Source organism: Oreochromis aureus, linkage group 22, assembly GCF_013358895.1.
Source record: "Oreochromis aureus strain Israel breed Guangdong linkage group 22, ZZ_aureus, whole genome shotgun sequence".
Taxonomy (NCBI): Eukaryota; Metazoa; Chordata; class Actinopteri; order Cichliformes; family Cichlidae; genus Oreochromis; species Oreochromis aureus.
Genome location: NC_052962.1, coordinates 35,879,566 through 35,892,789, shown reverse-complemented (window position 1 = coordinate 35,892,789; position 13,224 = coordinate 35,879,566). Strand labels below are relative to the sequence as shown.

Sequence of the window (13,224 nt, the reverse complement as noted above, 5' to 3'; positions counted from 1 at the left end):
ATCCTCTCTTCAGCCAGGCTTCAAAATCCTGCCAGGCTGCCCCAGTCTCACTGTGGCTGGGAGGGAGGGAGGGTGGACCAGAGGATTGCCCACACAACACATAAATGTTCAACAGCTTCTTCATTGTTTCTGAATAAACAACAATGACTAAAGGTTGCTTTTAAAAAAAAAAAAAAAAAGAATAAGAAAAAAAAGAAAAAGAAAAACCTAATTACAGCAATAATGACAGTTAAGCCAGTTTATCTGTGCCTCTATTTTGAAATAATATTTACAAAATGTTATTGATTTCAGTTTATTATAATCTTTAAACTTTTTCAAAAGTATATGATTATATTTTTGGACAAATCTTTCGATGAAACATACATTTTATGAGCTTTTATCATGTTTCAGCCAGTGCATTTATCAGGGTGGGTCTGGGTCTGGGATGATAAATGCACTGGCTGATAACTGCACATTTCTGGCCAGAAATGTTTCAGCAGTGTTACATATGTACTACATATGTTTCACTTGCTTTTTGTTACCAGCTGATACCCTACATTTGTATAGACATTGGATGGTGTGAGGCTGGGGAGTTGAGTGGAGTGAGTAGGCGGGAGTTGAATGTGGGGGTACGGTGGGAGGTTGTTAGGTTTCTTTTCTTCTTTTTTTTTTGTTAGAGACACAGTCCTCCTGTGTCTTCTCCAAGCTTCACATGTAAAATCCAACAGTGTGAAGCACATAGCAGCCAGAAACTGTAATGCCACAGATCAGAGAGGCTTCATCATCACCATCTTCATCGCCGTGCGATCAGAGCGTGAGACTTCACATCTGGAGCACAGGAGAGATTCTGTGATAAGTCCTCCTTCTAGCTTGTCCCACTAGCAGTCGGTGAGATTTACTCACAACAAAAGGGTTAATGACATTATTTTCATGGAAACATGTATTAATTCTTTGTAAAGTGTTTAAATTGTGTTTTCACTTGACCTTATGAGTGCTATTTTGAGTGTATTTTAATATCTGTACTTAGGTGTTTCCCTCTGTGATCCATCCCTTCAGAGCTGAGACACTCAGGACTGAACAGACTGCACAGCTTCTGTGACTGAGCCTACAAAACACCTTCTTTGAAACCACACATGATAGAAGGGCTTTACGTTTGCAGCAGCACTACTAAAGGTATTCAGTTTATTACAGGATGTGTTTGTTTCTTAGGACCAGCTCTAAGTGCACACTACCTAACATATACACCTTTCTGTTTATTGCAAACCAACTACTCTGGATCATATGGCCAGTCGGCAGGAATGTTGCTGCAGGAAAACATCCCTGCAGATCACCATCATTGTCAGACTGACTGTGCCTCCTTTGTGCAGTGTCAAGATCCTCCCTAAATGAGTGTGTAAGTTCATTATTTTATTCCTTTGACAAGACAAGTATCACTGATATTTACATTTACAACTACATATGTTCCTGTTTTCTGCTCTTCTTTTAAAGTCCTCAGCTATCCTGCTTCTGTGCTGCTTGCCACACATCAAACACTGGCCGGATGACAGGGAGGATCCACTCTGAAGTCACTGGACATGATGAGGATCATATGGGACTTTATAGTTTCACAGAAATGTTGTGCTCTTTGATTACAGGTTTTAAATGGACATAATGACTGCCTCTCTCTGATCAACAGGCTAAAGGATTGTTTTCATTGTTAGTGCTCTGTACAATGTATGCTTATTTAACATTTCATCACAGAGCAAACCTTTATTTATTTAACATATTTTTATTTTGTTTTAATGTTGAATTAACTGTGGGGATTTTTTAAGTGGGCACTCAGGATGTCATATGACCAGAAATGTGGTAACTGGAATTCAACAGTATGTAAAGAAAGAATCTGCTAAGAACAAAACACACACAAAAACCCCCAAGAGAACTCAAATTCATTCCATGTAATCCAGTCTAAAACATTTTAAACTGCTGAACAGCAACACAAACAGTGTTAAAGAAACAGTGTTAACAGAATAATTATGATGAGTTTGTACCAAAGTTTCAGGTCACATGGCACACCTAGTGTGTAGTGTGGGGTATCAGCTGGTAAGTATAGGTTTTTTCATATTTGTGTCCTTAGAGTTCAGATAGATTAAGCCTTGTGTATAATAATTAGTCATAACCACAACTCAAAGTCAGGGACTAACTAAATTTGTGACTTTGTGTCTGAGCCCAGGTTAAAACACTGTGTAAAAAGCATTTAGTGGCATGGCTGAACAATGCTGTAAACTAATGATACTTATTTATCCACAAAAAGGACTAATGTGTTTATTTGATTATTTGTATGTGTTAAACTGTGTCACCACCTTAGGCTTTCGTTTGAGTTCACTCAAAATCTCTATACAGTTCTCTTTTACCACTGTGTGGACACTGTTTACAATAAAACATAAAAAGAATGAGTAATAAAAAGATGTGTAGACAGATCAGTAGACCGATAGAAACAGCTGTTCAGCCATGTTCTAAGAAACCAACACAATTTAAAGGTTCAGGATTGTGGTTTTAAAAGTTGAATTTTCATGTATTTCATATGTTGCTTATTATTTTTATTTGCTTATTTAATTTTGTTATTTTTATTTATTCTCCTGTGACGTGTTTAACAAAAAAAGCTACTTTAATTTCAATTTTATTTGTTTATTATTTGGTAATTTGTTCTTTAAGAATCGAGTCTGTGCCAAAAACTAAAGTTGAACAGACACATGACAGGATCAGATTATTAACACCTTAAAACATTGCAAACGTCTCTTTTTAAAATGATTTTTATTGTATTTCGAAAAAACATTTGTTGAATTAATTTAAGTTCTTTTCAGAAAGAAGCTGTACAATATGACTTAAGATTTTTATGTTATTTTCTATGACATACAAAACAAATTGATGTATGTAATACCATTAAACATGATATACACATGTGTATATGCCTGAAAAACATTATCCTGGATATTAAAGCTTGTATTTTCTCCAGAATGTTTGTTCATCTTTTCAGTTCAATTCAACAAATTTGTTTTTACAATTATTTTTATTATTTTTTATGAATTAGAGATTTATAATACATAATTCCACTCTTTAAGTGATTAGAAGAATATGAACTTTTGTTTTTCATTCAGAGGTTTTCTGACTAAATTTTCTTTTGTCATTACTCATCTTTTTTTTCTAATTTATATTTTAAACATGTTCAGCTATTTTCCAACTTCTTCTGTGTGAAAATCAGCTTTCAAAAGTTCTGCACTTTTGTTTTCAGGTTACAAATTCTGTATTTTCCAGCTAATTCAGCATTTTTAGCTTAATATTCAGTATTTAATTCATTTCAGTGCATACATTCAGATTCAAGCATTCACACTGCAGTTTCTTCAGAAAATGCACTTTCTAGTTATTATTATATTTTATTCTTCCGTACGTTTTTTGTACTGTATCTCCTTCAAAACCGTTCAACTTAGAAAAACCATTCAAACACCATTAGATTCCTCTTCTTTTGGACATGACTGCTTCTATTTTTCTCATTTTTAACATTTATATTTTTAATTTTATTTAACTTTTTTCAACAAAAAATTCCCATGTATTTCAATGGGGAGACCCTTCAAATCCTCATTCAACTTACTCATTTTTAAACTGTATCTACTTCCACATACGTTGACATAGAGCCACCATTCAAACTTTAAAACGAAGACAAAACATTCAACTATTCAATTTGTATTTATCTTTTCAATATCTATTATACTTTTTCTTCAGTTCCAGTTTAAGTTTCATGATGTTTTTTCACCCATTTCAGAGTTTATAATGGGTGTGTATGGGACGGAATGTTGGGGCTAGAGTGAGACAGCTCAACTGCTAGAGTGAGAGGAGCAAAAAAATAAATCTTAAAATATTTTTTAAAACTGCTGCTGTGTCCACGGTGTTTGGTCTACAGGTATGATTTTACCCTCAAAACGTAGCCATCGCTGTCCTCTTTCATCCAATGTGTTTACTATTGTCCTAGGTGTTATGGTTCTTTCATGAATGTCACCAAAGCACAGCCTCCTCCCTCCAATTCCTCCATAGACTCTAATGTTAAAATGGCTCAGAAGGTTCGTTTGAAAATCAGAAGAGCATGGTGTTTTTACACTGTCACCACGTCCATATAATAAACTCCACAGGCATGAAAACTGAGAATTCGGTAGACTGGACATTGCTGCCGCTCACGGTGAAAGAATTTCGTCAATAGGACCTGTACTTTTCATTTGGGAGCAATTTGTTTCGACCTGACTTTTCTGTTCATTTTAAGCAGCAAAAGTGAGGTGCATGTCTGTGTGCGTGTGTACTGAGCCATTGGGTGCAGTTACTATAGCAACCAGGCTCACACCTGCCTGCCTAACGAGCTCTGTCTCTCACTGTGCCAAGATTCATCTTAAACACTTCTCTTTCAACTGCTGCTGTGTCCACAGTGTTTGCTCTACAGCCATCATTTTACCCTCAAAACGAAGCCATCGTTGTTCTCTTTCCAACAGCATGTCTTTCAGAGCTCAGAGATGTAAACCTTTAAAAGTGTGTGGATCCAAGTGGAGGGATTACATTTTAGTCATTCAGTGATTCAAAGAATATGAACTTTTAATATTCATTCAGATGTTTTCTGACTCTAAATTTTCTGTTCTCATTTCTTAGGTTTTCCAAATTTTAATTTAAAAACTTTTCAGCTATTTTCCAACTTCTTCTGTGTGAACATCAGCTTTCAAAAGTTCTGCACTTTTGTTTTCAGGTTAAAAACTCTGTATTTTCCAGCTCATTCAACATTTTTATTTTTAACTTAAAATTCAGCAATTAATTCATTTCAGTGCATACATTCAGATTAAAGCATTCACACTGCAGTTTCTTCAGAAAATGCACTTTCTAGTTATTATTATAGATTCCGTACGTTTTTTGTACTCTATCTCCTTCAAAACCGTTCAACTTAGAAAAACCATTCAAACACCATTAGATTCCTCTTCTTTTGGACACGACTGCTTCTATTTTTCTCATTTATAACATTTATATTTTTAATTTTATTCAACTTTTTTCAACAAAAATTTCCTATGTATTTCAATGGGGAGACCCTTCAAATCCTCATTCAACTTACTCATTTTTAAACTCCTACTACTTCCACATACGTTGACATAGAGCCACCATTCAAACTTTAAAACGAAGACAAGACATTCAACTATTCAACTTGTATTTATCTTTTCAATATCTATTATACTTTTCTTCAGTTCCAGTTTAAGTTTCATGATGTTTTTCACCCGTTTCAGAGTTTATAATGGGTGTGTATGGGACGGAATGTTGGGGCTAGAGTGAGACAGCTCAACTGCCAGAGTGAGAGGAGCGAAAAATTAATCTTAAAATCTTTTTAAAACTGCTGCTGTGTCCGCAGCGTTTGCTCTACAGGTCTGATTTTACCCTCAAAACGTAGCCATCGCTGTCCTCTTTCATCCAATGTGTTTACTATTGTACTAGGTGTTATGGTTCTTTCATAAATGTCACCAAAGCACAGCCTCCTCCTCCAACTCCTCCATAGACTCTAATGTTAAAATGGCTCAGAAGGTTCGTTTGAAAATCAGAAGAGCATGGTGTTTTTACACTGTCACCACGTCCATATAATAAACTCCACAGGCATGAAAACTGAGAATTAGGTAGACTGGACATTGCTGCCGCTCACGGTGAAAGAATTTCGTCAATAGGACCTGTACTTTTCATTTGGGAAGGATTTGTTTGGGCCTAACTTTTCTGTTCATTTTAAGCAGCAAAAGTGAGGTGCATGTCTGTGCGTGTGTATGGAGCCATTGGGTGCAGTCACTATAGCAACCAGGCTCACACCTGCCTGCCTAACGAGCTCTCTCTCTCACTCTGCCAAGATTCATCTTAAACACTTTCAACTGCTGCTGTGTCCACAGTGTTTGCTCTACAGACATCATTTTACCCTCAAAACGTCGCCATCGTTCTTCTCTTTCCAACATCGTGTCTTTCAAAGCTCATAGATACAAACTTTTTAAACTGTGTGGATCCAAGTGGAGGGATCACATTTTAGTCATTCAGTTATTCAAAGAATATGAACCTTTAATATTCATTCAGAGGTTTTTTGACTCTAAATTTTCTTTTCTCATTTCTTAGGTTATTCTAATTTTTATTGAAAAACTTTTCAGCTATTTTCCAACTTCTTCTGTGTGATTGTCAGCTTTTAGCAGTTCAGCACTTTTGTTTTCAGTTTAAAAATTCAGTTTTTTTGTCTCATTCAAAATTATTAACTTAAATTCAGCAATTACTTCTTTTCAGTGCATACATTCAGATTCAAGCATTCACACTGCAGTTTCTTCAGAAAATGCACTTTCTAGTTATTATTATTATTGTGTTTTCATGTATGATTTATTATTAGTTTTCCCAGTTTAGTTTTGTTCTTTGTTTCCCTTCCACACCTGCAATAAAGCAGTGTTTTGAGTTCACTTTTGTCTTGGTGAGTTTTGCATTTGGGTCCTTCTCTTGCCCGCACACAGCAGTTTTGTGACAGGCACTGCTTCTCCAGTTTTTTTTAAGTATTGTAATTATGATTATGATTATGTCCAGTGTTGGGGAGTAACCGAATACATGTACCGGTGTACATGTAATCTGTAGTGGACAGTGATGGGAATAACGGCGTTACAAGTAACGGCGTTACTAACGGCGTTACTTTTTTCAGTAATGGGTAATCTAACTAATTACTATTTCTATCGTTACAACGCCGTTACCGTTACTAACAAGAAAATGCGGTGCGGTCGTGTTACTATTTTTCAACAAACAGACGGTTGAAGCTGTGTTCAGCTTACCGCACCTTATATCAGCTGCATGGAAGTAGCTGTCTACGTAAGTAATGTGGACGCTACAACTTTAAGCAGCTGCGCACGCTCCCGCAGACAGCAATCACTTTCTGCCCAATGATCACATTTTGGCACAACACCTGGAGCTCAGGGGGGCAAAACAATCACATGTTTGACTGAGGAAGAATATAGTAGTCGTGGTAAGCCAATCACACGACCACTTTAAGACAAAGCAACAAGGTGATATATACCAGTTTTTAAATTGTGTCGATAGGCCACGTAAAACCAGAGTCATGATAAACAATATATATGCTTTTTCCTCAATAGTTTCGTCACGTTTACTGACTAAGGACAGCGCTAGCAAGCACGCTCTGCTTATGACAAAACCCCCCAAAACAAAACAAAAAAAGTTTTATGAGTGACGGCGAGAGAGAGAGAGAGAGAGAGTTTTGAGATGTGAGAGATTTGTGACGTTTAGCGTGTTTGGGGTGTGTAGTTAATGTGTTGTCTTGTGTAGTTCGTGTGTAGTGTTGTGGATAGTTTTGTGTTGTGTGTCAGAACAATGAGGTGACTGCTGTCTCCAGGTAGAAACAGAAGTGATACACTATGGGCTCAAAATGTGGTCATAAATATTTTGTACTTGTAAATCAGTTTTGTACTTGTAAATCAGGATTTGTATGTGTAAAAAAGATTTGTGTGTGTGTAAAAAAGATTTGTGTGTGTGTAAAAAAGATTTGTGTGTGTGTAAAAAAGATTTGTATGTGTAAAAAGAATTTGTGTGTGCGTAAAAAAGATTTGTGTGTGTGTAAAAAAGATTTGTGTGTGTGTAAAAAAGATTTGTATGTGTAAAAAGAATTTGTGTGTGCGTAAAAAAGATTTGTATGTGTAAAAAAGATTTGTGTGTGCGTAAAAAAAGATTTGTGTGTGGACTTAGCCAAAAAACCCCCTGCAAGTTACAAGTACGAATTTTGACCCTATTTTTCTTCCTTTCATCTGATTGGTCAATGTCATGTCAATCACAAATGTAACAATCCAATCAGAGAACAGATGGGTTTGGCTGTCGGAGGGGCACTTTTTTGAACTGCAGGTCTTTGAAGGAATAAATGCCCTTTACATGCCAACCCAGCGTTTTCCTTCATCACCACGAAGGAAAACAGTCTGTGGTCGTCCGAGTTTGGTGATTTTGTGTCACAGGTCTACGTGCTTAATACAGGGACTTCCACAGCCTTTTCAACAGCGCTGCGGACCGCTGGGGCGGGCAGTGTTTTGGAAATGACAGTCTTCATTACAAAGCTTTCTTCGTTATGAATTAGCATACATGTTTTTATTGAACATTTGAAGAACTAGCAAAAAAACCCAAAACTCTTGTAGAGGACATAAAGTCAGAGATAGAAACGACAAGGAGCAGGTGCGTCTAGTACAGGTAGAGCTGCTGCAAAAACCCACAGAGCTCAGCAGCCAGCGCAACAAATTCTGGATCCTTTGCTTTTAGTTAGCAGTTAGCATTAGCAGCACATCCTGCGTCTGATGTGAAAGGACCTTTATGCTGCGCACTGTGACTCACAGCAATGGTCCCGGGTCAGCCCTGACTTTGTGTTAAACTAATCCTAAAGTAATGATGGTATTTCTAACCACTGACATACCACAACTTTATCCTTTCAACAGCTGCTGAAAGTTAGCGGACCTAGCTGCTATCGGATATTTATATAGAGATCCTCCAGCCTCAAACTGTATTACCCTTCAAGGACCTGCAGTTCAAAAAAGTGCCCCTCCGACAGCCAAACCCATCTGTTCTCTGACTGGATTATTACATTTGTGATTGACATGACATTGACCAATCAGATGAAAGGAAGAAAAATAGGGTCAAAATTCGTACTTGTAACTTGCAGGGTTTTTTTTGGCTAAGTCCACATACAAATCTTTTTTTACACGCACACAAATTCTTTTTACACATACAAATCCTGATTTACAAGTACAAAACTGATTTACAAGTACAAAATATTTATGACCAGATTTTGAGCCCATAATACACCTGCTGCTGTCAGACCTGCAGGTATCAGGCTGTGATGTTCTCCTTTATAGTGGACAGAATTTTTTGGAGTGACACAAATAATTTGTGTGGCATCTTATTGAATGCAGAACACCTGATTGTTATGTAAATAGTTTGAAATGGTTATTTTAAAAAGGGTAAAAGGTAAATAAATGGCTGCAAATAACTTTGTTGTTTGCAAAACTTGTGCATAAGATTTTAAAATTGACAATTTATATTTGAATTAAATTTATGAAATATGATTCATTAAAGATGTTTGTGGTTGTTACAGTAAATGAAAACATAACTGTAAATTCAGACACGTGAGGTTGTGCTGAAAAGAATGACACCAAACAAGGCAAATAAACACTTTTTAAAGGTGAAATGTGGAGGGAAAATCAAAAGTAGTTAAAAATGGCCAATTATACCCTGGACCCCAGAGGGTTAAACTTTTTTTTTTTTTTAAGTAACGCAATAGTTACTTTTCAAGTAATTAATTACTTTTAGAATCTTGTAACTCAGTTACTAACTCAGTTACTTTTTTGAAGAAGTAACTAGTAACTCTAACTAATTACTTTTTCAAAGTAACTTGCCCAACACTGGTAGTGGAATACATCAGTGCTTTAAGTGGCCCAAAAGAGGTGCCGGTACTCTATTTTTTTTCCGCCTCCCCTGAGGTAACAACAACTATATTGAATGGGTTTTATATACAACAGTCAACAGACAACCTTATACAAAATAATAAATCATTTTATTAGTTTGTGGATTTGCTTGAGCTAGAAAGAGCTACTGAACATAAATAAAATGTGCAAAAAGGTATTGAAATTTTTTTTTTAACAAAATGTACATAAAATAAATTATAAACTAATTTGTATTTTGCTCTCTCTTGAGTCACTGCTGCTATCAGCAGCAGCACTTGTAAAGTGTTTTTTTTACACAAAATGTATATAAAATAAATTATAAAATAATTTGTATTTTGCTCTCTCTTGAGTCCCTGCTGGTATCAGCAGCAGCACTTGTAAAGTGTACCTGCAGAGCTTGGTAGTTCTCCCATACTGCTTTCACTGTTCTCTCACTTGAAGCAACCCAACGCACTGATAAAACACGGCCTATCACAAGAAGACGTTGTCCAACATTGTGAGCACTCTCGGTTAACTCCCTTTGGTTTTTTGGTGATGCATGGTAGAGGGAGTAAAGCTGATCTAAGAATATTTTAAAGTGGTTGATTCCTCCTACCTCCTTCAAAACATCACAAACTGCCAGTTCCAGTCTGTGATTGGAACAATGCCAGACAAACAGGTAAGGAATTTGGAACAAAGCTGCGCAGCAACTCCTGCTTTCCTCCCAAGCATCACTGAGGCTCCATCACAAGCAAATGCCAACAAATGTTCCTGTAGGTAGTGAGGGTCAAAGCCATTATTATGAAGACATCCTAACAGTGCTTCAGTGATGTCCTTTGCTGTGGTCCCCTGCAGCTCAATCAGTTCAAAAAATATTGTGTCTGGATTTTCACTGGAAATAGCTGACCGCAGGCACACGACAAGCACAGACTTTCCACTTATTGTAGTGGATTCATCAATGAGCACACACAATTTTCTTTCATTCATCACTATGTCATTGACTACCTTCTTTTTCATTTCAGCTGCAATGTGATCCAGTATATTTGCACATGAGTTATTAGAGTGCAAAACTCTGCCCATCTTGACACCATTTAAGACTTGCAACTGGACATCTATTGGCATGTCTGTAAAGGGACGCCCATGCTTGCCAATCTTATAAGCTGTTCTAAACACATTGCAAGTTGAAGCGTAGTCAGCCTTTCTCATATCTTCAATGTGTTTTGCATTGTATTTTGTGTTGCCTTCTCTTTTATTTCAACTGCTTTCTTGTGATAAATTGAGTCTCTGTGCTCTTTTATTTTCTTTCGTAGTGAGTTTTGTTGTGCAGCCTTGTCCCTTCCAAAAGACGAGATTAAGCACCCACTCCACTCCTGCGACACTCTCTGCCCTTGCTGCATGTCCACGCGAGCACAAACTTGACTACACACACACAACCCAACTTTTGATTTCTGCTGATCAGCCACTTGTAATTTGTGGAGAAATACCGGACTTGTGCTTGGGACCAACATTCTGGCCACTCATGCTCGCTTCTTGCGGCTGTTGTCATCGGTAGAAATGGTGTCATTCTCGCCCTCGCCGCCGCCAAAAGTGCCGTCGTCGTCCCGCGGCTGCGCGCACTAGTGCAGCTTTCATTAGCTTGCGCCTGACCTGCAGCGATATCATTCTGGCTTGGTGGGGTGTCAGCCAGCGAGTCCTCTGATTCTGACCTTGTTCTTTTACTACTCAGAGTCTGAAGCCAGGAGAGCATATTAAGTGTTCATTGTTTTTGTATTTTAACCGAGCAGCTGTTTGCGCGTTTTACACCCTCTCCGGACCACGTTGAGTTGTTGACATGACAACGGCAAAAGCGACGCATACGCGCTTTTCACTTGTAAAACACATTGGTGTATGGGTAATGTAGTCTCTGCTCTCGGTGGGACGAATTAGGAAGCGTGCTTGTGAAGGGCGCTCTGAAAAGCGGCAGCGCAGCCAAACGATTATAACAGATGTGCAAATGAGAGTACCGGTACGCTAAAAGCACGTTCTGGGCGCATGGAGAGGTGGCGGTACTCTCAAGAGCTATATTTAGAAGTGGCGGTACTGAGTACCGGCGCGTACCGGCCCACTTAAAGCACTGGAATACATTTTAAAACTACATTTCCCAACACTGATTATGTCCTCTTGTTCGGTGTCAGTGATGGTGACGATACAGGAGGATAAAGGTGAGCTCTAACACATCGGTCCAAATTCACACAGCGTTCACATTCCCTCACTGTAGGGGTCAAGTTTTTCTTTATTTCAGAATCAGAAATACTTTATTAATCCCAAAGGAAAACCCTCAGACCAAACATACTTCAAACAAACATCACATTGGGGAGAGAGGTCAGAGAGGTAGGCTGAAAAGAAAAACAACAAAAATACACAACATGAGGCGAGAGGAGGAAAAAGAAGCTCCACCCAGACTGAGCTCCTGATAGGAGAACAGTTTGAGGACAGAAAAAAACACCTCAGCACAAAAGCACATGAATCTTAATACACCATAGAAGCACATGACAAGCAACAGGTATGGGTAAGGGGTGAGAGTAAGTCGGTGTAGACAGGGTTCATGTGAGTCACATGCCAAATATGCAGTGAACTTTAAAAAACTCTTTTTAAACAAGTCTTGCTGGAGTCAGTCAGATCATTTCCATAGAGAGGCACTTTGCATCAGCAGCACCATGCTCCAGTGCTCTGGGAGAGTTTATAGTCCTGAGAGTTGAACACTGGATGACTGACAGCTGTCCTTCATCACAACAGAAGCCACAGAAATCCTCCTCATCAAAAACATGACTTTGATCTGCGTCCTCATCTGGACTCTCCTCTGCTGCTGCTTCACAGGTAAAGTCCAGAGAATCAAACTCCTCTCCTCTATCAACATCTGTCCCTCTGAAATGAAGCCCACAAAACCATGAAGCTGCTTTATGTTTTTGTCTCTGTATCCTCAGAGTCCAGAGGACAGATCACAGTGACTCAGCCTGGAGCAGTGAGCTCTGCTGTGGGAGGATCTGTGAGCATCAAGTGTAGGACCAGTCAAAATGTTCATCATGGTTGGTACCATGACCAGTTCTGGTACCAACAAAAAGATGGGGAAGCTCCTAAACTGCTTATTAAGTTTTCCGACCAGCGAGTATCAGGAATTCCAGCTCGTTTTACAGGCAGTGGATCACACAAAGACTTCACTCTGACCATCAGTGGAGTCCAGGCTGAAGATGCAGCAGTTTATTACTGTCTGGGTACTCACATGATCAACAGTCAACGGGTGTTCACACAGTGAAAAACAGTCGTACAAAAACCTCCCTCAGTCAGACTGAACAGAAACTGAACTGACTGCTGCAGCTGGAAGATACTGCAGAGACTGATACAGTTCACTGAGGACACACACACACACACACACACACACACACACACACACACACACACACACACAATGCATTTAAATTAAACTACATCTGTTTAATAATAATGGAATTTCTTAGAATCAGTCATATTTCTCCTTTAATAAAATATAAATGAAAACAAATGATTTATCCATCTTTTAAGGTGGTCACACTCTTCAGTCTTTATTGAAACATCTACATCAGGGTTCTCACAACGAGAGGCTGTCTGTTAGTCAAAGTTTGGATTCATGAGGAAGAATAGGTGCTTTGTCCTGTTTGTGGATCACAGGATCAGCTCTTTACACTTTTGAAGACACTCGAGGGTGAATGGAGAGTTTGCCCAGCAGTTCAGTTCAGTGGACTTGCAGATATTTGAC

At 38.2% G+C, this 13,224-nt stretch overlaps 1 long non-coding RNA gene and 1 gene segment (V, D, J or C); both read left to right on the top strand.

Annotated features, from left to right (window-relative positions):
- The first annotated feature begins 785 nt into the window (after positions 1-785).
- Positions 786-1,510, top strand: LOC120435731. The gene is made up of 4 exons (XR_005609870.1): positions 786-867; positions 1,036-1,152; positions 1,269-1,372; positions 1,468-1,510. It is a non-coding gene; the product is annotated as an uncharacterized LOC120435731 (long non-coding RNA).
- A 10,746-nt stretch (positions 1,511-12,256) lies between these two features.
- On the top strand, positions 12,257-12,844 carry LOC120435725. The segment is given in 2 exon segments: positions 12,257-12,308; positions 12,416-12,844. Coding segments are annotated over 2 exon segments (381 nt in total).
- The last annotated feature ends 380 nt before the right edge of the window (positions 12,845-13,224 follow it).